Source organism: Tilletiaria anomala (assembly GCF_000711695.1).
Source record: "Tilletiaria anomala UBC 951 chromosome Unknown K437scaffold_2, whole genome shotgun sequence".
In the NCBI taxonomy this organism is placed as follows: domain Eukaryota; kingdom Fungi; phylum Basidiomycota; class Exobasidiomycetes; order Georgefischeriales; family Tilletiariaceae; genus Tilletiaria; species Tilletiaria anomala.
The window spans coordinates 244,360-266,726 of record NW_013547020.1 but is presented as its reverse complement, the minus strand read 5'-3'; the positions used below and the strand labels follow the sequence as shown (position 1 = coordinate 266,726).

The 22,367-nt window shown below is 54.3% G+C and overlaps 8 protein-coding genes across 8 annotated transcripts; 4 read left to right on the top strand and 4 right to left on the bottom strand.

Annotated features, from left to right (window-relative positions):
• Positions 1-56: 56 nt before the first annotated feature.
• K437DRAFT_71077 (SET domain-containing protein) lies at positions 57-1,350 on the bottom strand. The gene is made up of 2 exons (XM_013390803.1): positions 794-1,350; positions 57-733 (listed from the first exon to the last, which is right to left on the bottom strand). Exons 1-2 carry the CDS (start codon positions 1,203-1,205, stop codon positions 201-203), a joined length of 945 nt encoding a protein of 314 aa, XP_013246257.1. The 5' UTR covers positions 1,206-1,350; the 3' UTR covers positions 57-200.
• Positions 1,351-1,913: 563 nt separating this feature from the next.
• K437DRAFT_70999 (uncharacterized protein) lies at positions 1,914-2,464 on the top strand. The gene has a single exon (XM_013390802.1). The coding sequence runs from the start codon at positions 2,008-2,010 to the stop codon at positions 2,281-2,283; it is 276 nt and encodes a 91-aa protein (XP_013246256.1). The 5' UTR covers positions 1,914-2,007; the 3' UTR covers positions 2,284-2,464.
• Positions 2,465-2,551: 87 nt separating this feature from the next.
• Positions 2,552-3,646, top strand: K437DRAFT_265782 (Nitroreductase; the record flags this gene model as incomplete). The annotated part of the gene is made up of 6 exons (XM_013390801.1): positions 2,552-2,659; positions 2,747-2,998; positions 3,099-3,183; positions 3,269-3,274; positions 3,358-3,405; positions 3,531-3,646. 6 exons carry the CDS (start codon positions 2,552-2,554, stop codon positions 3,644-3,646), a joined length of 615 nt encoding a protein of 204 aa, XP_013246255.1.
• A 281-nt stretch (positions 3,647-3,927) lies between these two features.
• Positions 3,928-4,966, bottom strand: K437DRAFT_265781 (putative COX12-cytochrome-c oxidase, subunit VIB; the record flags this gene model as incomplete). The annotated part of the gene is made up of 7 exons (XM_013390800.1): positions 3,928-3,987; positions 4,281-4,288; positions 4,391-4,482; positions 4,553-4,561; positions 4,648-4,664; positions 4,740-4,771; positions 4,930-4,966. 7 exons carry the CDS (start codon positions 4,964-4,966, stop codon positions 3,928-3,930), a joined length of 255 nt encoding a protein of 84 aa, XP_013246254.1.
• A 339-nt stretch (positions 4,967-5,305) lies between these two features.
• On the top strand, positions 5,306-6,766 carry K437DRAFT_242053 (Prp18-domain-containing protein; the record flags this gene model as incomplete). Its single annotated transcript, XM_013390799.1, has 4 exons — positions 5,306-5,569; positions 5,617-6,127; positions 6,198-6,559; positions 6,638-6,766. The coding sequence occupies 4 exons, from the start codon at positions 5,306-5,308 to the stop codon at positions 6,671-6,673; spliced, it is 1,173 nt and encodes a 390-aa protein (XP_013246253.1). The 3' UTR covers positions 6,674-6,766.
• Positions 6,767-7,361: 595 nt separating this feature from the next.
• On the bottom strand, positions 7,362-8,693 carry K437DRAFT_218891 (A/B/D/E cyclin; the record flags this gene model as incomplete). Its single annotated transcript, XM_013390798.1, has 4 exons — positions 7,362-7,601; positions 7,678-7,887; positions 7,959-8,235; positions 8,293-8,693. The coding sequence occupies 4 exons, from the start codon at positions 8,691-8,693 to the stop codon at positions 7,362-7,364; spliced, it is 1,128 nt and encodes a 375-aa protein (XP_013246252.1).
• A 5,024-nt stretch (positions 8,694-13,717) lies between these two features.
• On the bottom strand, positions 13,718-15,133 carry K437DRAFT_218959 (kinase-like protein; the record flags this gene model as incomplete). Its single annotated transcript, XM_013390797.1, has 3 exons — positions 13,718-14,287; positions 14,357-14,785; positions 15,002-15,133. The coding sequence occupies 3 exons, from the start codon at positions 15,131-15,133 to the stop codon at positions 13,718-13,720; spliced, it is 1,131 nt and encodes a 376-aa protein (XP_013246251.1).
• Positions 15,134-18,314: 3,181 nt separating this feature from the next.
• Positions 18,315-22,165, top strand: K437DRAFT_265777 (uncharacterized protein; the record flags this gene model as incomplete). Its single annotated transcript, XM_013390796.1, has 9 exons — positions 18,315-19,003; positions 19,079-19,232; positions 19,292-19,440; positions 19,512-19,981; positions 20,051-20,579; positions 20,666-20,939; positions 21,003-21,140; positions 21,207-21,505; positions 21,571-22,165. 9 exons carry the CDS (start codon positions 18,315-18,317, stop codon positions 22,163-22,165), a joined length of 3,297 nt encoding a protein of 1,098 aa, XP_013246250.1.
• Between the last annotated feature and the right edge of the window lie 202 nt (positions 22,166-22,367).

Below are 22,367 nucleotides of genomic sequence, written 5' to 3'. Positions count from 1 at the left end.
ACCCGGTATCAGAGATCAGCCATCAGGGCGCCTTTTGATGTAAATTCACACCTAGATCAGTCGGTGTCGATTCCACGCGCAATAGGGCCAGAAAACATCTTTTGGGACGATGACGTAGCCGACTTGTCCCAGGATACTTGCAGTCTCGGGCTCTCATGCAAGAGCTTCATCCAAGTGCTGCAAATACAATTGCGCTCTTATTAGCTGGTAAGGATTTCCTTTTGCCGGGTACCGAATCTTCGCCAGCGCCTGGGCTCTTCGTGCAGCTCTCTCATCCTCCTCGTGGCACTCATCTCGCCCTTGGTGATCCGATAGCCTTCCTGTGCCCGTGCAGCCCATACCCTCGCGTTCTTTTCGTCTGAGCAGGCAGCGCAGGCCTTGAATGCAGCGTAACACAGTCGTGGCACGAGGGATCGCGGCGCTTGCTCTTCTTCGATAATCTGGAGTGCGCGTTGCACTAGCCGCATAGTCTGTGCCGGCGAGTTATCGTCGTCAGACACCTCATTGTCCGCGTCGCTGTCAACCTCCACCACACTATTGAAAATGTCGGACAATTCTGACCACGACGCGTCCGAGGCGCTGAGCTGCTGCGCCGGCATGCCACAGAGCCCGCACAGACAAGCGAATCCGAATTCCTCCTTCAGCTCGGCGCGTCTGCTGCGGCTATCGATGGTTGTCGTGTATGAGACTAGGATTTCTGAGCCCGAAGGGATGGGGCGGATACAGTGACATACTGCAAGTCAAAAGGAGCTATTAGCAACGCCGGCGAACGACCCTCTGCGACGTTGCGCACCTTCGCGTTGCTCTGCATCGTTCCAAAAGTATTGCGCATTCGGCTGGCACGCGTGATTCAAGCGACAGATGTTTTCGAACATACCGACCTTGCCTTGTTCCGGCATGGGGAGCGAGTTCGTAAGCGCGATGCCTTCCGTGCTCAGCCCGATACTCTTGCTGAAAGAATCGTACAAGCGCCGCTTCGAAGTCGGCAACCTATTGACCGCTGCGATGATTGCTCCTCTCGACAGGCCAGTAGAGTAGGTGAAAAAGGGGCGCTCGCTCATGATCAGGTCTCCAGGCGCAAACTCGACGAGTGCGAAGCCTCCCTTGCCTTTTCCTGGCGTGTCTCGGATCTCAAAGAGCTGCCCTTTTGACGCGCTCGTGGACGCTGTATTCGGAATTGCTGCCGAAGCAGACATCTTGTCCATCTTTCTCGAGGCTGCAGCTCCTCGCAATGAAATTTACACGCGCGGCTACTTCTCTGTCCGGACTCCGCTCTGCCCATAGCTACGGCCAACAATAAATAATGGCGTGGAAAAAGCAGCGCCGAGCACATAGGCAGCTACCTCATTGTGTGCCAGGTCACGGACTAGGTCCAACAAGTTCAACCGCGCTGGAGAATGTGATGGTCGCGAGCCGCGAGGCTGACACATCGAGCCAATGCCATGCATACATGCGTTGCATTGCATTGATGATTCAACCTGTACTAGGGTTAGAAGCCTGGAGGAAGTCGAGGGTTTTGTTAGGGTTATTGCAGAAACGGAAAAGTATCTCTGTTCCTTTCATGAACAGATTCATGCTACCGAACTTCGCAGTCCACAACCCTTGGCGATCGTCCCTTCTCAACCCTTCATCCACAGCGCTTTGCTTTCTCAGGTCGAGATGTGGTCGCAACATTTTGCCGATTGTTTGATGCACCTGGAGCGTTCACTCTACATACGTGTATGCTCGATGCGAATTCCAGAGGTCCTTGTGCGTTATGCTCGCCTGCTCGTCCTTGGGTGACAGATAATTAAAGCCGAGGCGGCTATAAGCGCTGTGCGCCAGTCCTGTCCTATCGATGTCGAGAGTAACACTGGTGAAACATACGCGCATTAGCCATTTGTGAAAGACGGAAAAGAGCACTTAAGCATCCTATATGTACGCATATGCTCCCCAGACTTATCTGAATATAACCAGTATCCCTCCCAACCTTCGTTGAGTAACTCTGCACCTTTACGCATTGGTCTAATGGGAGCGCCGACGGACACAACAAGCCCAAGCACCAGACTCCAACCACAAGAGTACAGACAGATTCATATATATCTCGGATCTCGGCTCTCCTTGACGCCTCAACCACGCCATGGTGCAAGTGGTAGCACCGAGCGCACGATCAGACGGCCACCCCGCAAAAGTCAATTCAAAGGCCTCCCTCCTCCGAGAAGTCTCTTTTTGATGTGGTGCAATTTGCACTGTGTGGTTGGATCGTGTGCCATCATTTGCCACAAGTGTACTTATTGCAGGTAATAGCTATCGCGCGGAGTCGTGAACCTCTGATGACAGACTGTCTGATGAGATAATTGACATACTCGGCTGACCATCCTGCCTCTGGTGAAGGACCGAAGCCCGATGAGAAAGCCTGGGAAAGCGATATGAAGAAAAGGCATTCAGTGGACGCATGTATTCTGATCCCATCACAAAGATAATCAAGACTGTTGATATTTTTGTGTTCCTGCCGCTCCTGCTTCTGCTCCTCGCCATCTTTTGCCTTGGACCTCCAAATACAACCAGCGACATGGCTACCAGCCAGGCATTCCTTGATGGTGTCAAGGCGCGTCGCAGCATTCACCAGAACACAGACAAGGAAATCCTTGGCCAAGATGAGCTGATCACGCCAGTCTCTGTCGCTGGCCATAGTGTGCTCCCTCTTTAGGCGGTAAATCGTACTGACGCCGTCTCCGTTCGCGAACCGAAATGCAGACTGATCAAGGACACCATCAAGTACTCTCCAAGCGCATTCAATAGCCAGTCTTCGCGCGCCATCATCCTGCTGGGCAAAGCGCACAAGAACTACTGGAACGAGTTTGTCCCCCAAAACCTCGGCGAGAACCAGCTCAAGGCAGTCCAGAAGCGTCTTCCATGGTTCGCTGCGGCGCAGGGAACAGTCATTTTCTTTGAAGACAAGAAGGTCATCGACGAATACCGCGGCGGTGCTTCCGCATTCTCTCACCTTTGGGACGATGTACGTGATCGTTCCCCAAGATGCGCTTGCCCCTCATTATGCCACCCACGTTCTGCAGAATGGTGACTTGCAAATCTGGTGCTGCTTGCCTTTTTAATAGTGGAGTAACCAAGCTAGCGGTATGGCTCAAATTAACCTCTGGACCGCCCTGGAGGCCGAAGGATACGGCGTGAACCTGCAGCATGGTGCGTCCATGGTCGATCTCGTACCGTTGTCCCTTTCATCTGACTGACATCCCAGTTTTCGTGCTCACATATCACGATCAAACAGTCGCCCGTGAGACTTCAACGATTTGGAGGAAGATGTGTGGGGCGAGAATTAAATCTGACACCACCATTTTCTCCCATTTGCTGCACTAGCCATGGCCGGCGAAGGGTTCAAGCCAATGTTCAATGCTGCCCTCAAGGGTGAGTACCACCGCACTCTCCAGGAAAGCAGGTAAACTTTGTATGCGCTGACAGTCAGCGCCCCCCTCTCCGTTGCTCTGCACCGTGCTTTTCTTCCCCCTTCCTTCCGCCTCACGAATGGGCAGTGCCCTCCGGCTGGATCGTTCAAGCCGAGCTGGTCTTCGGATACCCAGATCAGAAAGACCTCAAAGTGAAGACGTTCATCGAAGACAGCGAGCGTTTCAGGGTAGATGGCGCCTAAGTCTGTCCCGCATATACACCATAAAGCTAGATTGGAGGAGCAAATTAGATGAACACGTTTCGGGTGTTCGCCCTCTGCAGCAACTGGGGACAGGGGAAATATGATACCATGTCGCGGGTCCGGCATCTGAGCTGCTCCAAGGACCAAGGCTATTCAATTCCGCAACGCTGGCTCGGGCAAAAGCCATCGTGACTATCGCCGGTAAGGTGCGACGTAACTTGTTGCGATGCTAATTCTTACAGCTTGGCTTGTTGTGCGCGCTTTGGTAAGGCAGTCTGATATTACGGGTCAAGCGAAGCTGGGAAGGTGCCGTTCTCGCGCTGTTCGTCCCATTTTGCGATCTGCGAAAATCATTGACGGGTACGGGTAATCGTGGTCAGCATACCTAAGAATGGTGACGAACAAGGTATAGTGAATGGGTGTGATCATCTCCTCCTATCGATCTGCTCGCCTATCCATTCATCAACCCAGCTAGAGCGGCGATTTTGTCCTGTGCCTGTGGACCCTGAACTTCACTCGTACGGGCATCCGCCACCTCGCCCTACAAAACCGCTTGACTCGAGCGCGGGAAAGCGCCGGCGTGTCCCGCCGTCATAAACGGAGTAAGGGTTGGCTCAAGTGTGTCATAACTTACCCATTCGTCTGAAGGGCAGGTTGCCAAGTTTAGGCAATTCATGGTCAGTGTCGGATTCGTAAACCTTATCATATGAAGTGCATTTTGCGTGCATGCGAACAGATACTCACTCGGGCACAACGAGTGGTACGTTCTGAAGAACTGCTTGCAGGGGGTGAACTCCTCGCCCTTGGCGTTGATGCACTTGTAGTAGTCGACGTAGCTGCGAACATACCCTTGGCGTTAGTTGCCGCATCGCACGAACAAGATAATTGACCGCGAAAAGCACTCACTTTTGCCAGCTACAGCATCGCGAGATGGCCGAGCATAGGCAATTAAGCATGTGAGAAAGTCTTCTCAAAGAGACAAAATCGAGCACCATCCTTACCAGTGCTTGGTTTGGTTCTGGTACGAAGTTTGGGGGGGGGGTCAGTGCAAGAGCTTAACCATTCGACCGGCATGATCTCTCAATATATTCACCTGGTTGGGGAACCGAGCATCAAACGATGCGGCTGCAAGGTTCAAAGTGAACGCCCGTGCCCAAGGGTCAGAAGGTCAGATCAAGTCGAAAGGGGTGCCCGAACGAGGGTATCTATCTCATTCGCCCGGCGCTCCTCAGCAACGGCGCGCGAAGGTGGCGCTTGCCTTTGGCTCGAGGTCGCGGACTCACTCTGCAGGGTGAACTTTGCTCCTGATTCTTCAGACATAATGGGCGAGTCTATGTGATGCTTGTTGACCACTGATGCTGTGGGGCCGGTGAAGGTGCAGATGGATGATGATGCTCACGATGAGAAGAAGCCTTGCTTCAGTTGGTTGGCAGCCTGGGCATAGCCAATGGGTCGGCTGAAGGGTGATGAGATGCCCGCTCCTGTCGCTTTTCCTCGCCGCCTGCCGCACCAAGTCAAGCACTGTCGTTCCGCCTTACCGTGTCGAAATCCATCATCGTGCCTTCCTATGGATGGAGCTCATTGAGAGTGGGCTTCAGCAGCGGCTCTACCGTCACCGAGAGTGCACAACGCAACTTCCGGATGCAGTAGCTAGCAGTCATGGATGCCCTCAAAGCCGAGCTGGCTGCCAAACGCAAGGCCAAGGAAGCGCCGCCCCCCGCTGAAGGAGGCAGCGGGAGCGCTGAGCCTGTCTACAAGAAATGGACGCGACGTGGCGATCTACTCAAACAGCAGGAGGAGGAGTACAAGAGGGAGCAAGAGGAGAAGGCCAAGGCAAAAGCAGCAGCAGAAAGGCTGAAAAGGCAGGGAAAAGAGCATCGGTCAAAGAGCAAGGTGCGCTTTCTCCAGCTGGACGAGCGCGCTGTCGCGTTACTTTCATTGACCTTCACTGTCCTCGCTCGCACCACTAGACGCCAGAACGAACAGGCGAGGGTGGTTCAGTGTCAAGGGATTCCGCTGATATTGCAGTGAAAGATGCAAAAAAGGAGAGCTTCAACATATCCCCCGAAGAAGCTGTACGCCGTCTTCGTGCTCGCGGCGAGCCGATCCGACTATTTGGCGAGAGCGACAAGGAGCGCCGCTTGCGCGTTCGGGCGCTGGAGCTCATCGAGGAGCGCGGCGCCAAGGTCGGGCAGAATGACTTTATGAAAGCCTTGCAAGGTGCCGAAAGCAGCGAAGCGAAGAACGCAATCGAAAGGATGCATGCTAGCGACAAGGGCAAGGAGGAGCAGCAAGAAGCGAAAGATGCCGTTCCGCAGGCAGACAACGAGGACAAAGGCAAAGGACGAGAGGGAGTTGGCATGGATAGCTTGTTGGATCTGAACCTCATTCGTACAGACGAGTCCAAGGTGCATCCGATCATCTATTACACGCTCAAAGGGCTTCTGAAGGACTGGGAAGAGTATCTCGCAAAACGCCCTGGTGAGTCGTGCAAAGGGAAACTTTTTGTCGTTACACCGATCCGCTACTGACGCACATTTGGGCATCACAGACGAAGTGCGGCGATCAACACAAGGAAAGCTCGCAGCAGCGACCCAGGTGCAGACTGCGAGCTACCTCAAGCCGCTGTTCAAACAGTTGCGCCATCGGGACCTACCGTCTGACATGCTTATTCGGATAGCTGAAATTGTGCATTACATGCAAAAACGCGAGTACCGCAAAGCCAACGACTCGTATTTGCAGCTCAGCATCGGAAACGCCCCTTGGCCAATCGGCGCCACCTCGGTCGGCATCCACGCGCGCTCGGGACGAGAAAAGATCTTCAGCTCCAAAATCGCGCATGTGCTCAACGATGAGGAGACACGCAAGTATATTCAGAGTTTGAAACGTCTCATGACGTTCGCCCAGACAAAGGTGAGCTCAACGTTCTTCCTTGTGCTGGACTCTGCATCGTTCCTGTCATATTCACGATCGTGCTTTGTGCGTGGTCAGTATCCACCGGAGGACGTTAGCATGCTCATGGGGTGAATCGCCACCCTCACACCGTGGCGCTCGCCGCCCTGGGCTGTATCATATCCATCCCACTGTATCCTAATCAAGGCCATGCCTTTTATACCGTACACCTCAACAAGACGGGTTTGGATAGTGTAAAAGATTCAATTGCTTATGCTTCATGCGACGCCACGGCCGACTATCGTACTGTGTCAAGGATGCACAGAAGGGGAAAGAAGAGATTGGAAAAGCATATTTGTCACGAAGGGGGAGAGTGCGCGTCTCAACGAGGATGATGTCCAGTGTCCGACAGCGGCAGCGCGATCGAAAGGGTGGCAGAAGTGAGAATGGGCAGAGAAGATGAGGCGTTTGGCGATGGATCATATCAGCTCGCTCGTTCAGCGCGTGGTTCATGATTCGGAGCGGTCGAGAGGCGAAGGAATCGCTCGAATCTTGACTTAAAAAGCTTTGCGCGATGCCTTTTGGGATGTATGAAAGTGACGGTGACCATTGGTGTGGCGCCGAATACCTTGGTCTGGCAGCCGGGTATCCCACTGGTGGCATATGAGTGATGAACGTAATTGTGAAAGAACCGAGATTGCTGTGATTAGACGTGACCGGGTGAGATGCTATGGATGCCGCGGGAGAAGGGGGAATTGATCGTGGATTCGATGCAGCGCAAGGAAGATTGATCGAATAGGTCGGATTGCGGGGCGAACGGCGCCTAAACTGAGGTGTCGTACTCCTCGCCGGCCTCGGCCGCAGCGGCTGCAGCGACGCTTCTATGGTTCTGTAGCGCCCATTCGCGTGCATAGATACTGGCCTTGAGGAACTTTCGGTTGCTGTACTTCTTGCAGACAAATTGCTCCTCGAATGACGGATCAATGAGCTTCTCAAGCATAAGGTTGGCACCGGGTACGAGCTCCTGCTCTGTAAATTTGGAATAGTAGACGAAAGCGTCATTCTGGACAAGATTGGGAACAGGTTCGTGAATCAGTGTGAAGGAGAGCAGGCGAACGAAGGACCGGGTGGGCACTCACCCATTCGAGTCCAAGCATCTTCTTTGCCAGAAGCATGCTCATCGCTGCAATCATTGACGGCTTTGCACGCAAGAACCGATGGTCTGTGAGAGTGACCTCCATCAAGAACTTGGCGAGCGTGCGGCTGTGAATATCGTAGTCGTCAGCCTTCGAGATCCGGCGAAGCCATGAGTATGGTGTGCAATATTTCGAAATGTTGAAGTCGAGGGTCTGCAGGAAAGATAAGCAGGGCATTCAATACACTGCGGAACAAGCTATGCAGCGCGAGGGATTAAACTTACCGAGAGGATAATGCGCTCTCCTTTAAGGATCTCTTCCTTCGAGTATCCATTCTCGGTCATGAAGACAAATTCTTCCACGCTGGGTGCGAGAATTTCCTCGTATTTGGCCGCGATGAACATCGACGTCACACCGACCAGTTGGAGCTTCTGCAGAGCAACGACACGCATGCTGAGGAATCGGTCGATGATGTTGACCGCGATCCAAAGGGTCTCGGGTAACATGTGGTAGCGCACGTGAACTTGCAGAAGCCAGTCGACGAGTGTTTGCCGCATGTACCTAATGTAGAAACGTGTCAGTTGAGCCTTCTTTAAAACCGACCAATTGTCGACTTACCACTGGATTTCGGTTTGAAAGTCCATGTAATTTGGCTTGGCCATGGTACTCATCTCGCATTCGCTCATGTACGCAAAGATCTCTTCTGAGTACTCCGCCACCATGGTAGTATCGCGCACCTCGTCTGGATCAAGGCCCATCAATGCCAACTCATCATCAAGAGCCGCCGTCTCCTGCGAAATCTGTCCGTTCAGCAGTAGCGCCTGTCGCTGCTGCCTCGCCTCCTCGGCCTGTGGCCGGATGACCGTCTCATCATACTTACGTATGATGTGCGCCTTCTTGTGCTCAGCGGCGTCGACAAACTCGGGCCGAATGTGGATGATGCACTCGGGATCAAAGTTGACTTCAACTTCTTCGGCGAATACGTCAGCCTGGTCGTCAAACTTCTCGTTCGAGTTCATCCACGGTGTCGTTTCCGCCGTACCTGCCGCAGTTGGGACTGCGGATGAAATATCGCTTGCACTGCCAGCACTGCTAGAAGGTGCTCGCAATTGCTGCCCTTGAGGGATACTCTTCAGATCTGTCAGACCGTGCATGGCTGCGTCCTCATCTTCTGTATCGCTCGGTACTCCCTCCAGCTCTTCCAGCTCTGAGTCGTGTAGATCATCATCCTCTTCCCCTCCCTCCAACTGCTCGTTGTCCTCCTCCTCCTCATCGTGCAGCTTCGCCTCCTTTATGTCGGCATGTAGCGATGATGGCCTGGCAGCAGCAGCATCCACGTCCATGGATCCTGTAATACTATCTGATTGTGCATGCACGGTCGCGTCGGAAGAGACGGTTGTGGGATGGCACCTGACTGTGATGGCACTTGTCGCTTTCCGGACTACTCGCTTCGCAGGTGGCTGACGAATCAAACGAGTCGTTCGACTCCGCGCTCCCTTTCCCTCCTCCTTTTCTTCGTCGATCTCCATCGCAGCATTCATCCGGGCTGCGGTGTCTCTGATGCTGGCGAGATTGGATGAAGAAGAGGAGGCCGCGACGGCGGTAGTTGAGCCGGACCCGCTGCGTTTGCGGTGATGGGCGATGGAGTCTGGATGTGAGCTGCTCGTCGGTACGCGAGATGTCCGGACCTTGGTGACAGTTGCGGTGGCAGAACCGGTTTTGGCTGGCGGTTGCTTCTCAAAGCCATCCTTAACACTGCTGTTTCCGTTGATAGCAGAAGGAGCCCGTGAACTGCGATTGGTGACTTCGTGAAGCGGAGCATTGCGCAAGGATGCGAGACCTGACCGTGGAGCCTTGCATAGGGTGCCACCGGCAGCAGCTGCTGCGGCTGATGAGACTGGGACTCGGGAGGCTCGTACTTTTGCAGAGGTGCCGCTGGAGGCGGCGGTCGAGGTCGATCCAATTTTTCCACCATCGAGGTGATCGTTGCTACGGCTTGAACCCAGCCCTCGCGCGCGGCTCGAGCGAGAAGCAGTGACCTGGAACACAGTCAAGCGGTGCATGTCAGTCACGGTCGGCAGTCACACGGTTCTGGTTGACACCGAAGCTCACTCTGGACGCCATGGTAAAGATGCCTAAGCACAGTGGGTGTTCGCCGCGCTTTGATGATACCGCACCTTGTTTCAAAAGTGTGGAGCTGGCTGCTGCTGCAATCAAGGTTCCAGCATAAATCCGAGTGAAAGATGGAGGGTTGAAAAAGAGTGTGGAAAGGGATTGAGTACGGTCGATGAGGTGAAGGGCGAGGAGAGATGAAACGAGGGTGGGTCAGCTGGGTGGTCCTCCAATGAAAGCGATGGAGGTTATGGCGAACATAAAAGTGATGACAAGGGAATAGACAAGGCAGATAGGATGAACCACAGAAAGGCGAAGACCTTGTAAACCAGATAGAGCTTATGTCTAACCCGCCAAACCTTGATATGTCAGTCGGGTTGTGGAGGTCTCTCCTGACGCCGGTTGGTAGAAGACACACCTGACGTCAGTAGGTCCTACCGGTCGCTGGTGACAAGCAACAGCGTTTAATGGCGATGGGAGCAGACCCGGACGAGACCCGGACGTCTCCAATCGCCAGAGACGAGAACGACGGTGATGATCTCGACGAGGGGGGATAAGATCTGCCCAAGCACTTTTAATCGAAACAAGCACGACAAGGTCGTTCTCGTTGTGGGTGCGGTGATCTCAAAAGGAAATGCAAATGAACACTCCTCGCCTGCTCACCGACGTTCAACTCCACAAGTCCAAATGCGCAAGAGGCGCAAGAAAACCTCCTGCAGCGACCCACTGAGTAGACCCACCAGAACCGCCCGCTGTGCATCTACTGGGCGACCTGCTTCACCGGCTGGGAACCTGTGTGCAGCGGTCGTCAAGCAGCTATGCAATATACCTTAAAATGCGCCGATGTCTATCCAACAGCCAAGCTCTGTGCCAATCGGGAGAGGGAGGGGCTCCGAGCAGTGGAACGTCTTGCGGACCTTCTCTCGATCGTTGATACTCCGATCGGGGTCAGGAGCGCTCTAAGGGCTTTAAACTCGAGACTAGGAGGATTGTCATCATCCATGCCACATGCTTCCCCTCTGGAACAACACAACTCCCCGTGCGCGGTCTGATGCGGCGTGGCTACCGGGCGGCCGAGTCAGGGAACTCACTCTAGATGACAAAACTTGACGGAGAGTGAAGAGGGGCCGCACCTTACTTTGATGGACAGAGGCTGCGGAAGCTTGCGCACTCTGCCTCGCGTCAGCTGAGTGGCCTGTGGGAGGTGTAAACGTGAACTGTGACCTGTTGGCCGGCAGCGCAATCAAGGTCTTATTAGCGCTTGCCTCGTCTCCTGTGCCTCAATGCAGGTAATATGCTTCTGGTGCAATCTCACCCTTCTATGTATGCGTGCAGCGCGTCAGCGTCACGGAAAAAAGGTCCTTAGGGCGGTGCCGGGGATATAGGAGGAGCCGTTGGAATGCCGACCCAGCAGACCCCATATGTATCAGCACATGCGTCCGACAGTGTGACTTGGAAGGCGGAGGGCTGCTGAGGGGCAGATGGAGAGGAAGATGTCGAATTGTCGACGTGCTATGGAGGGTGGTGGGCGAAGAATGGCGAGCGAGCGGCCGGACGCAGGGCAGAGGGGGCACGCGCTCGTCACTGGTGCGTCGGATGTAGACGAATGTGGGGTCGGCGAGTTGTTTGGTAGATGGACGGTTGGTTGCTGACAGTGACTTGCTGTTGCAATCGAATGCAAGCGTCCACTGATGCAGTCCTGGAGCTGAGCGAAGGCGTAAGCGCTGCAGGGACCAACGGTCGAACGAAGTCGGAGGATTGGCGCGGAGTGGCAGGCTGCTGAAAAGGGGGAGACGCGCGGCCGTGCAGAAGTAACTACAACTATGTATATAGTGGCCGCGAGCTAGCAGCGCAGATTCCCTCAAGCCGCACAGATGAGCAGACTTGCAAGGAGGACAGACAGCACCAGCGACTATATCGTTGCTCCGTGCAAGCAAACAAAGAACAGGGGAAGGCTGAACAAAGTTGAGTGAAGGATAGAGGATGTATTAATGGCATTGCGATGGAATTCAGCCTCTCGTGAACGTCTCCCAGGTGGGATGCAACGGCTGCTGCACCCACCACAGGACACCGCCGCCATTGGCCTGGCTCTCCAGCCTCCACTCTCCAGGCCATGTAGCTCTTTCTCTCCCTACTGTGTGTGTGTGTGTGGGATACACAGGCGGGGCGCAAGCGCGTGTGATGTGATATGTGACTTGTGATCGTCCGTCCCGTGTGACACTTCATCGGGCGCTTCTCACTGCCCCTCACTGCCCACAGGAGGCGATGAGGGAGGTCTTGCGATTTCCGGGGGCTTTCCGGCTCCATCATCTTACACTCTGCTCAGTGACGCGCTCGCTTTCCTCATCTTCACATCCTCGCTGCAAGCCCTTTGTACTTTTGTAGCACTTATTTACTATCACGCGCACGAGCTCGCGTGTTTGTGTGGTTTGTGTGTGATGTGTTTGGGTAACTTCGAATAACGCGTCGGGAAGTCGCGTCCAGGCAGATTAAGGTCACGTGTCATCTAAAGGCCACACAGGCGGGGCACCCACACACCTGTTCATCGGCTGCATAAGCGTACACCTGGTCAAGCTCAAAGCTTCAACTTGGAAGTCCTACAATGTATACAGCAAGCATCTTGCTAAAATAGGTCCTACATAAATGGCTATGTACAAGACATTCTGATCCACTTTGGTCACATGAAACACTTTTGAAACAGTAGCCAACAAGGCAGCAAACAATGATAGGCAATGGGCCGCGCATCCTGCGCTCGGATCCCAGCAACCAGCAGATCACAACCTACCACGAGTGGGAAGACGCGAGGCTTCGCAGAACGCGCCTGTCGCAAAGGGTAAGATGTGATAAACCCAGAGACAACCTCCGAAGGATCATACCCTTGCCCTTACTCTCCCAGGCCTTTTCTCGTCCCACGACGCAGAAATCTAGTTGTCGCTTGATGGGTCCGAGTTGATTCCCATTGGTTCATTGACAACGCTGAGCCAGGTAGAGCTGGGAAGTATAGGCACACATGCAATATCTACATGTACATGTAGTGATGCTCAAGCGCATAAAAGCTGCGGTAATCTGGAAGAGTTTCGTTAATGATATTAACACGTTGACAGTTGAACAAAAAGGTTCATCACGTTATACATTGCCAGAACGCTGATGCCCTCGATACTCGACGCCGTTGGGCTTGTGATAGGTCGCCACCTCGTGTGGTCACGAGAGTTCGAGACGCTTCCCAAGGCACGGCCTGGCGAGGCTCGAGACTCCAAAAGTGTCGGAACGCGTGGTGGCACAGCTGCCGCAAACAGTTTCATAGGCTTGCACTTGATGCTCGTCTGGTGCTTCAATGGGGAATTGTGAAGCTGGAAGCGCTCACTTCTCTCGTACACTGCACTTGGCTTGGTCCTGCCCTCTGATGGTCATCAAGTACACAGGGCTCAAAAGACAGACCGAAAGGAAGGCGTTGTGGTACATTCCCTTCAGCAAGAAGAGCCTACAGTACAGGTCCGCTGGCGCTGGTTAGACGAGGGACCGGGGAATCAGTAGACTCGTTCGATAATTTGATCAGGTGAGCCGCGAATCGCGATGCTGAAAAACTGTCGCTGCTTGTTGCTCTTGCTTTGGTGTTCTGGTTGCGATGCTTTCTAAAGTCACAGTGGTTGCTTTTCTTTGATACAGTCGGTTGAAAGGTGCAGATCCGGGAATTGCAGGGTAGGCGCGAAAGAATCCGCGCAGCAGAAAAATATGATGTTGGGACTGATTGGCGACCCATTGACGCGCGGTTGAAGCCAATGGTCGATGAAAAAGAGAATGAAGTGCGCGGAAGGAGAGCAGAATCGAGAACCCCGAAGATCAGCGAGGAGCTTCGAGGCAGCGGCCGGCTGGTGCAACCTGGATAGCAGACGTGCTGGACATATAGAGGGCTACGACTTTGTTCGTCTGTTCAACTCGATGAGCTCCTCAAGAGCGGCGCAAACTTCGCCCATCGATGGCCGCTCCTTGGGATTCTGATCCCACATGCGATCGAGCAAATGGACGATCTCCCCTCCAAACTGACGGCGCGTGCTGCCAGTATACGGTCTGCACATGCGCGCAGATATGTAAGTTGTATGCTCATGGGCCAAAGGAGTATGGCGACGCACCTCTGCCGCTTCTGGCCGACATCCTGGTAGATCTGGTGCTCGTTCATGCCTTGGAAAGGATATCGCTTCTCCGGCTGATGCCACTGCAGCACCTCCCAAAACGTCATGGCTGCGCTCCACACATCGACCTTCTCGTTGTAATGAGGCTTGGGAACCCAGAGCTCAACCGCTTGCCAATTCACCGTGCCTACCAGCGAGCGAACCATCGAACGCGTCGTGTTCTTGACTCGCGCAAGTCCAAAGTCGTTGATCTTAGCGGTGCGGTCGCGCGTGATCAACACGTTTGTGGACTTGACATCTCGGTGAATGATGGCGGGTTTGCGAAGGTGCAGATACTCGAGACCCCGCGCAATCTCGAGTAGAATGCGGTACTGTTGGGTAGGAGTCATGTCAAGCTTGTAAGCCGAATCTCCGACGGTTGCGTGCACAAAGAGACTCACGATCTCACTGTCACTTGGAGCCGGGACATTCCGAATGTAATCGAACAGGTCTCCGTTTGAGCACAACTCGCTGACAATCATGCAAGGCACGTTCCTGGGGTCATCTGGAATGCTGACACCGATGAAGCGAACAATGTTCTCGTGCTTGAGGTCTCTTAGCAGCGAAAGTTCCTTGATGTCCATCTCCGTAAGCTGGTCGCGGAGGTCCGCGATAGCGACTTTCATGCTGCGCGCTTTGGAGACCTTATACTTGCCAACATAGACATCTTTGAATCCGCCTGATCCGATCTTCTCCAACTTCTCTAATTTGCTCGCCGCGATCTCCTTGTCGACCAAATTGAGTGATTCGAGGTCCAGGCCATTCAATTCGTCGACCGCCTCGGCAGGCTGGGCTTGCGCATTGGTCGGCGTCAACGCCGGCGTTGGCGGCTGAATATCTTGAATCAGCTTCTCATGCGAGCGGAGTAGAGGCATCGTTGCACCGTTGCTATGGCGGCCCCATCGATCCCCCGAAAATGTAGAAGACCCTTTTGCTGTGAATTGCGACGCGACGGATGATGTGCTGTCAATGGCCTCTCGGGCATCAACCTGCAAGAAGAAAGTGAGCGTGCATATTTGATGAAATTGCAAAACTTATATGCTCACCGAGCTGATCAGCGTTTGCACTAAGTCAGCTTTCTTGAGGTCCGCATCTACATGCAGTCCGCGTTCCTCGCACAGCTGAAGCAGCTGCGCCTTCAAAAGGCGCGATAAAGACGCTGTGCTGGGATTCGTCATGGGGTCGTTATCGCGATCAACGTGACCTTCGCCCTCATCGATGTCTACTGCTTCGTCCATTTCGACTTCCGCGTTTGCAAATGTCTCAGCTGCAGAGGAAATAGAAACGTCTGCCATGTCGAAGTCCGACGAAGGCTTGAAGGTAGTGTCGCCCGCATCTTCAGGCTCGGGCATTGACTCGTCACTGCTGCTCACATCCTCCTCCAAGGTCTTGGCCTCTGGAAGCAGCGTGCTCGGCAATCTGAGTTTCCCATTGCGTAGCCTACGAATCTTTTTCGCGCTCGGTGGCATGCCCTGTCGGCTTTGATCATCCTCCGAGGAGTCCGTGGCACGCTCGCTATCCCCTCCATCCTGAAGTCTTACCCGCTGTGAAGCTCGCGTCAGCAGCTTGTCAGCGGCTTGGTCACCATCGTCGTCGCCGGCGTCAAGATCATCAAGACTGGTGAGACTCGAGGCGGGGCTGGGCCTTGAGAGCAGCTGTGTAGATACTGAGCGTGTCCTAGGCCGCAGGCCAAGCGCCGCCCGCTGAGAGCAAACGACGCTGGACGCTTCATCACCTCCATCACCGGAATCATCTTCATCAGAACGGGATGTTGAGTGGGGAGAAGCCCGTGTCCGCTGCTGCGATTGCTCGGTATCATGGTGGCGCGAATGATCGCGGATGAGGTTGGTGGCGTTCAGTTTGGCTTGACGCTGACGTAAAGGCGGCTTTGCTTCAATGCATTCGTCGCGTTCCAGAATGTTCTGCCTCGCCCCATGGCTGCCAGCAGAGGTATCATGGTCCATAAATTCCTCGACTTCCTCCTCCTCCTGTGCATCCTCTTCTGCGTCCCACATCTGATTGCGCTGCGAGCGCGAAAGCGACGATGACTGCCGCAACCCACGCCTAGCGCCGACGCTGCCCTCACCAAGGCTGGACGTGCTATATCTCAACGCGCTCCCGCTCGCCGCGGCAACTACGCGTGAACGACGCGCACGCGTGCGAATTGGTGAGGATGCGGCGAACGCGACGCCCATCCTACCCCCAACCTGCTTCTTGAGACGCCTCTTATTGATGCCTAACGTATATGGAGACGAAGGCAGCGGAGTGGGAGAGCCTGTCAGAGGTGCTCGATTCTTCGTACGCGTCGCACGGAGTGTTGCGGCGGCTTTGGCTGCGCGCGTGATGCCTTCCTTTTGGTGGACTTGGCTAGTATGGATCAAGGCTGAGTCTTGGTTCTTCGTGCCCTGCCGCATGGTCGCTTTAACAGCGCGAGAGATGGAGCCTGTATCCGTCTCCTCCGCGCCAGCATCACCTGCATCCGTCGACGCTTTTGAGTCGTCCGAGTTTGCAGACGAATCGGACTCACCATCAGGCTGAGGCTGAGATGCGCTAGATGTCTTGCACTGACGCAGTTGATAGCTCGTCCTACGCCCGTCCAGACCACCGAGAATGAGCTCTGTGGGCTGCGGTTGCGACTGTGCCCCTGTGTGTAAGGCTCCTTTGGACATGTCTGTCAGCTTGCGTTGACGCAAACGAGAAGATCCGCTGTGCTTGAGATTTCCATGCGCACTCGTGCTGCTGCCGTCGAGCCTCTCGTCCGCATCTGCACCTGATTCGCTGCCAGCTGGCGAAGTCCTAGCGGATGTGGTATCGCGCGCCATGACGACGGCATCGATTAATTCTTGCTTCTTGTATGTGCTTGCATTCTCTGGGCTCGTACTTCCCCAGGTTCCGAGACGGACAAGTAGTCGAACGAGATCGCTTTTCCTGAGTCTATTAAGCTCCCAGGACGGCGCCGAATTGAGGAGACGGGTGTCTGCAACCAGAGAAGAAACATCAGCGCAGCCACCAGACAAACAACATTGCCGCACAGGCTGCTCACCACGATCTTCAGCATTTTCTTCCACCGCCTCGACAACTTCATCGCTTGTGTGGCCTTCAGATGTAGGCTCGGTGTCTTGGACATTCACTTTCTGCTTTGGGAGTTGCATCAGTGAATGCTGTGACGAACGCGACGTGCGTCGGCTAGAGTCTTCTCCACGGCTTTTGCAGTGCGCCTGCTCGGTGTCAGGATTGAGATGGCCAAAGCCGTGCCCGAGTGCTGAGCGACTCATTGGACTGCCGTCCAACGAAAGGCGCTTGCGGGTGATGATCAGACGTTTGCCGCTGCTGGCTCTTGTACTTGCGTTCGTCGCCGAGGTGGAAATATCCTTGAAACTGGTTCGTTTATAAAGAGCTGCATCATTACGGTTTGCAGCGGAAGCATCAGCTGTCATGTTGGAGTTGTAAGTCTGAGTAAAGCCGGCACTGCCTTTCCCACTCTTCTTTCGCTTGATCCCTACTTTTGCACGGGTCGATGTGTCCATGACAACTTGAGAAGATGCCATGGCAAGCACCGCATCCGGAACGGCCGCTGACGAAAACTGGGTGGATGCCGAAGAATCGCAAGTTCCTCCGCCTTCCCTGGGAGGCGCCCCTTCCTCCGCAGGATCTATATCTGCGGCCGCCGCTGCCGCAGACGCCTTACGTTTACCGATCAAGCTTGCGCCAGTGCCCTTCATCTTCCCTGTTTTGGATCCTTTCAAAGCGACCGCTGCTTCGACGCCCAGCTGCCGATGTGGTCGCCGAGGAATGTTGGTAGGGAGAGGAGCCAGGATCTGGTGCGGCATGGCGGAGGGGAAGCCGTCGGCAGGAGGAGCAGCTCTCGCTGTACTGCCCCCAATACTGCAACGATTCTCCTAGTCGGGATGCATGAGCTTTGGGTTAGGATGGGATTCGCTGAGCCTATGTGCGTGGCAGCTTCGACTCCTCCGCGCTCTTTGACGCACAAGGCATTTCTCTAATTATATGGATCTGCACGGTGCAGGCGCATGTTGCTGGTCAACCTGGAATTGATTGATAGAAGCGCAGTCGCAGTCTCTACTCGAAAACAAACACTGGACCACGTGACTGCGATTCGCGCATTATGCGCTATCACTTACACTTCCAGCATGGCGCGACGCCTCGCAAACGATCTCTCCAGATAGTGGGTGTCTTTCTATCGGCCGAGATGGCTTCGCAATCGCTCATCTTGTGCGACTACTTCATCATGGCCATCGAAGGTTGACCGTACGAGTTCGAATTGAACCTGAGTCGCTGGTGAGAGGCGAGGCGTGCGAGCGTCAGGTGCAGCCGTGCAAGCGATGGAAGGTAGTCGCAATGGCTTCCGCAGAGAGAGGAGAGGTCGTCCGCCACCTCAGCGGGCCCTTCCTCCTACCCTTTCATCGTGCCATCATTGCCTCTCTCATCCCTAAAGACTCCGCCGACTTCGCACAAGGGGAAGGCGGTGCGGCAAATGGTGATCGAAGAGTCGAGAATGAAGAAGACGATGAGGAAGAAGATGACGGAAATTCGCTCGTCATCCTTGCAAAAGGCCTCGGCATGCGCCGCATCATCTCCACCATTCTGAAGATCTATGATGCCCCAACCAATCTGATCGTCGTGATTAACGCCACCTCGGAGGAGGAGGAAGGAATCGGTGAAGAGCTGACTACGCTTGGCGTCCGCCGACCAGGGCTGCGAGTTATTACGCATGAGATGACCGCGCAGAAACGCCAGGAGCTCTATATGGCCGGCGGCCTGCTTTCCGTTACTTCAAGGATCCTCGTAGTCGACATGCTTCTCAAACGCATACCTACCGAACTTATCACCGGAATGGTCGTGCTCCATGCGGAAAATGTTACTCCGACGAGTGTCGAGGCGTTTATCGTTCGTATCTTTAGGGAGAAAAACGAAGATGGCTTCTTGAAAGCATTTTCGGACAATCCCGAACATTTTGCTCATGGGTTCACGCCACTCCAGACGGTCATGGGTCAGCTGCAGATCCGTCAAGTGGATATCTGGCCAAGGTGAGACCTGAATAGTACGTGGATGCAGCAGTCTCTTACATGCTGAACACCCTACTCGCGGGCAACCTGATTCAGATTTCACAAGATCGTACAGAAAAGTCTCGGTGCTCAGAGAGCAGATGTTGTGGAACTCCATCAGGAGCTCAGTCGGAGTATGTTGAATATTCAGACTTCGATCATTGAGTGTCTTGAAGCGACGATCTGCGAGTTGAAACGAACGAGCGTAGGTGTGAGTGATTTCATCTGTCCAGTCCCGTGTCCGGAGACTAAGTGCTTGGACACCCACAGGTGGATACGGTCGAGTACACGGTCGAGAATGCGATCTTTCATGTCTTTGATGCCGTTGTGCGCCGACAACTTGATCCTGTCTGGCACCGAGTCAGCCCCAAGACAAAGCAACTTGTCTCTGATCTGAGTACTTTACGGCAACTTCTCACGTCAGTTGCTACCCACGCTTGACCTTTCCCGTGCATGCGCTGACATCGTGTACCGGTGGCGCTTCTTTCAGCTATCTGATCCAATATGATGCCGTTACCTTCTACTCCTTTCTTGAAACGATCCTCGCGGCCAACACGAGCCCAGCCTCAGCCACTGGTACGGTGCGACAGAATCAAAGTCCGTGGCTCCTGATGGACGCTGCGAATACTATCTTCTCCGAGGCTAGGCGCCGTGTCTATATTGGCGAAATCGCCAAACCAGGCCCTGCTCAAGGGAAAGAAAACATGGCAGCAGTAGCACCCGATGTAATCGATGATGATGAAGATGAAGCATTACTACAGAGCGAGGCGTTTAGCGACAAAATAACGGGGAATAGCGATGGCTTGAACAGCGCTGCAGCTCTCGCTAGGGCCAGCAGAACATACTCGTGGCTGCCAGATGGCATTGACCTTGTGCTGGAGGAACTCCCGAAGTGGAAGCTCCTGCGGGACGTGATGCGCGAGATTGAAGAAGAGATCCAAGCGCAGGAGCATTTGCAGGGTGAGTCTAATTTCGTATTAACTTCCAAGTAGGATCTCAACTCACGAACCGACCGTGCAATGCGTCTAGACGCTTGGACGAACAACACAATCCTCGTCATGACTTCTTCCGCACGAACGTGCTCTCAGGTCCGCGAACTGCTAGCAACAATGCAGGAAGGCAGGGGGATACAAATCAATGGCGGGAAGGGAGAGGAGGGCGAATCGGACCAACGGCCAGGTCAGCGCATGATGCGCCGCATGCTGCGCCACTATTTCATGTGGAAGCGAGCACTCGGAGGCATGCACGGCAAGGGCTTATGGTCAAAGAACAATGGGGCCAGCGGCACCGGCAATGCTCTGAATGATTGGAATGGTCAGGCGGACACTTCGACCTCTACATCAGCTTCAACTTTGGGCGCGGAGGGCAGGGCCAGCTCCAGTGAGCACCTGAGCGAAGCGCTCAAGCGCAAGCAGGCATTCCGTGGCCAGCCGCCGCCGGGCAAGAGGCGCAGGATGAGAGGCGGGTCTGCCACGGCCTCTGCTTCAGGCGGGCGCAAGCAGGCGGCAGCGAACAGCGGAGAGGCCATGTATGAGGAGGCTAGCGACATTGCTGCTTTGTGAGTACAAGAGCGGACCGGCAAGCCTAAGTGTAACGTTGAGCTGAGGCGAATCGATCTGGCCCTCCACTCGCCCCTTCGCTCAGCATGCGACGAGCGGTCAAACAAGCGAACGCTGACCTCGATAATCCAGATGACGCCGGACAGGAAGAGGAGGGAAGCGGCGTCAACGACCTCAGTGTGTCCACCGAAACGCTTAGCGAACTTAACTTCGACATTTTCTTTGGCTTACTCAGCATGCAAAACCTGGTGGTCGTCAGAACGTACCGCGATGACGAGGATGACAAGGTCCTGCAAGAGCTCAAGCCTCGTTTCATCGTCATGTATGATACGCAGCCTGCCTTTATTCGAAGGATCGAAGTGAGTCTTAAGAAAGCCTCACAGCGAGCAGCCGCTAATGGGTCATTTTGGCATACCCCGCAGGTCTATCGCCGCAGCAACCCTGGCTTCGGCGTCAGACTCTATTTCATGATGTATGCCGAGTCTTTCGAGGAGCAACGGTATCTCAGCAGCATTCGAAGGGAAAAGGAGTCTTTCGAGAAGCTGATCAGGGAGAAATCGGTGCGTTCGCATCGACGGTTGACCTGTCACTGAATCCTGGCACTTACTCTAACATTGTGCTGTAAGTCCATGGTGCTGCCTCTGCGCGCTGATGGTCGACCCGCGGAACAAAGTGCCGATGACCGATTGCTGCGCACAATCAACTCGCGCATTGCTGGTGGTCAGCGCACCGCGACATCCGAGCGACCGCGTATCATCGTCGACATGCGAGAGTTTCGTTCAAGTCTACCTTCCATGCTACATGCAGCAGGTATCGATGTAGTTCCCTGCACTCTTCAAGTCGGGGATTACATTTTGACGCCAGATATTTGTGTGGAGAGGAAGAGTCTGACGGACTTGGCACAGAGTTTCAGCTCTGGCAGACTGTGAGTGGCGCTTCTCGCTGGTCATCGCCTTGCCCTGTATAAACTGACGGTCTCGCTATGAGTAGATACACACAGTGCGAGCTCATGTCCATTCATTACAAGCACCCCATGCTGCTCATCGAATTCGACCAAGATAAGAGCTTTTCGCTACGATCTGTCAATGATGCACAGGGAAAAGCGCGCACATTCAAGGAGAGCGCAAATCGCTCAGAGCTTGACATACAGTCAAAGCTCGTACTTCTCACCACCACTTTTCCCCGTCTCCGCATCGTCTGGTCTTCTTCCCCTTACGCCACGGCCGACATCTTTGAAGACATCAAGCAAAATTTTGAGGAGCCCGATGTCGCCAAAGTTGCCGGTATCGGCTTGGAAGATGATCATGGCCCGCAAGGATCGACCGAAATTGTTGCAGGCTCGTCCGTCGTAAGTTTCAATACAACCAACGAGCACTCGTTCAACCTCACGCCTCAAGACCTTCTGCGTGCCATGCCAGGCATCAACACCCGAAATTACCGATACATCATGAACCAGGTGCGGGATATTGCCGAGCTGTGCGACCTCACCCAGGAGGAGCTGCAAGAGCTTTTAGGTATCGAGGCAGGTCGCAAGCTGTTTAAGTTCATCAACAAAGACGCTCGCAAGGAAGGGCTCCAAACGTGACCACAAGCTCTTTCCCTTTTGACTGATTCTGTGTTCTCCGTAACGGCGCTGTAGCATAATTCACATTCTTGCATTCTGGACTGCTTCGAGCCGTCCAGATCGTCATATGCTGGGGTATCATGTGCAGACGCGCCACTCTTCACGCCTCTCACCTTGGTGAGTTGACAATGAGACGCAAGGACAAGATGTTTCAGATTTTCTC

Coding starts and splice junctions, on each gene's coding strand:
- K437DRAFT_71077 (XM_013390803.1), bottom strand. CDS start 1,205: ATGGACAAGATGTCTGCTTCGGCAGCAATTCCGAATACAGCGTCCACG. Junction 734..793: donor CGATGCAGAGCAACGCGAAG/GTGCGCAACGTC, acceptor TTTGACTTGCAG/TATGTCACTGTATCCGCCCC.
- K437DRAFT_70999 (XM_013390802.1), top strand. CDS start 2,008: ATGGGAGCGCCGACGGACACAACAAGCCCAAGCACCAGACTCCAACCA.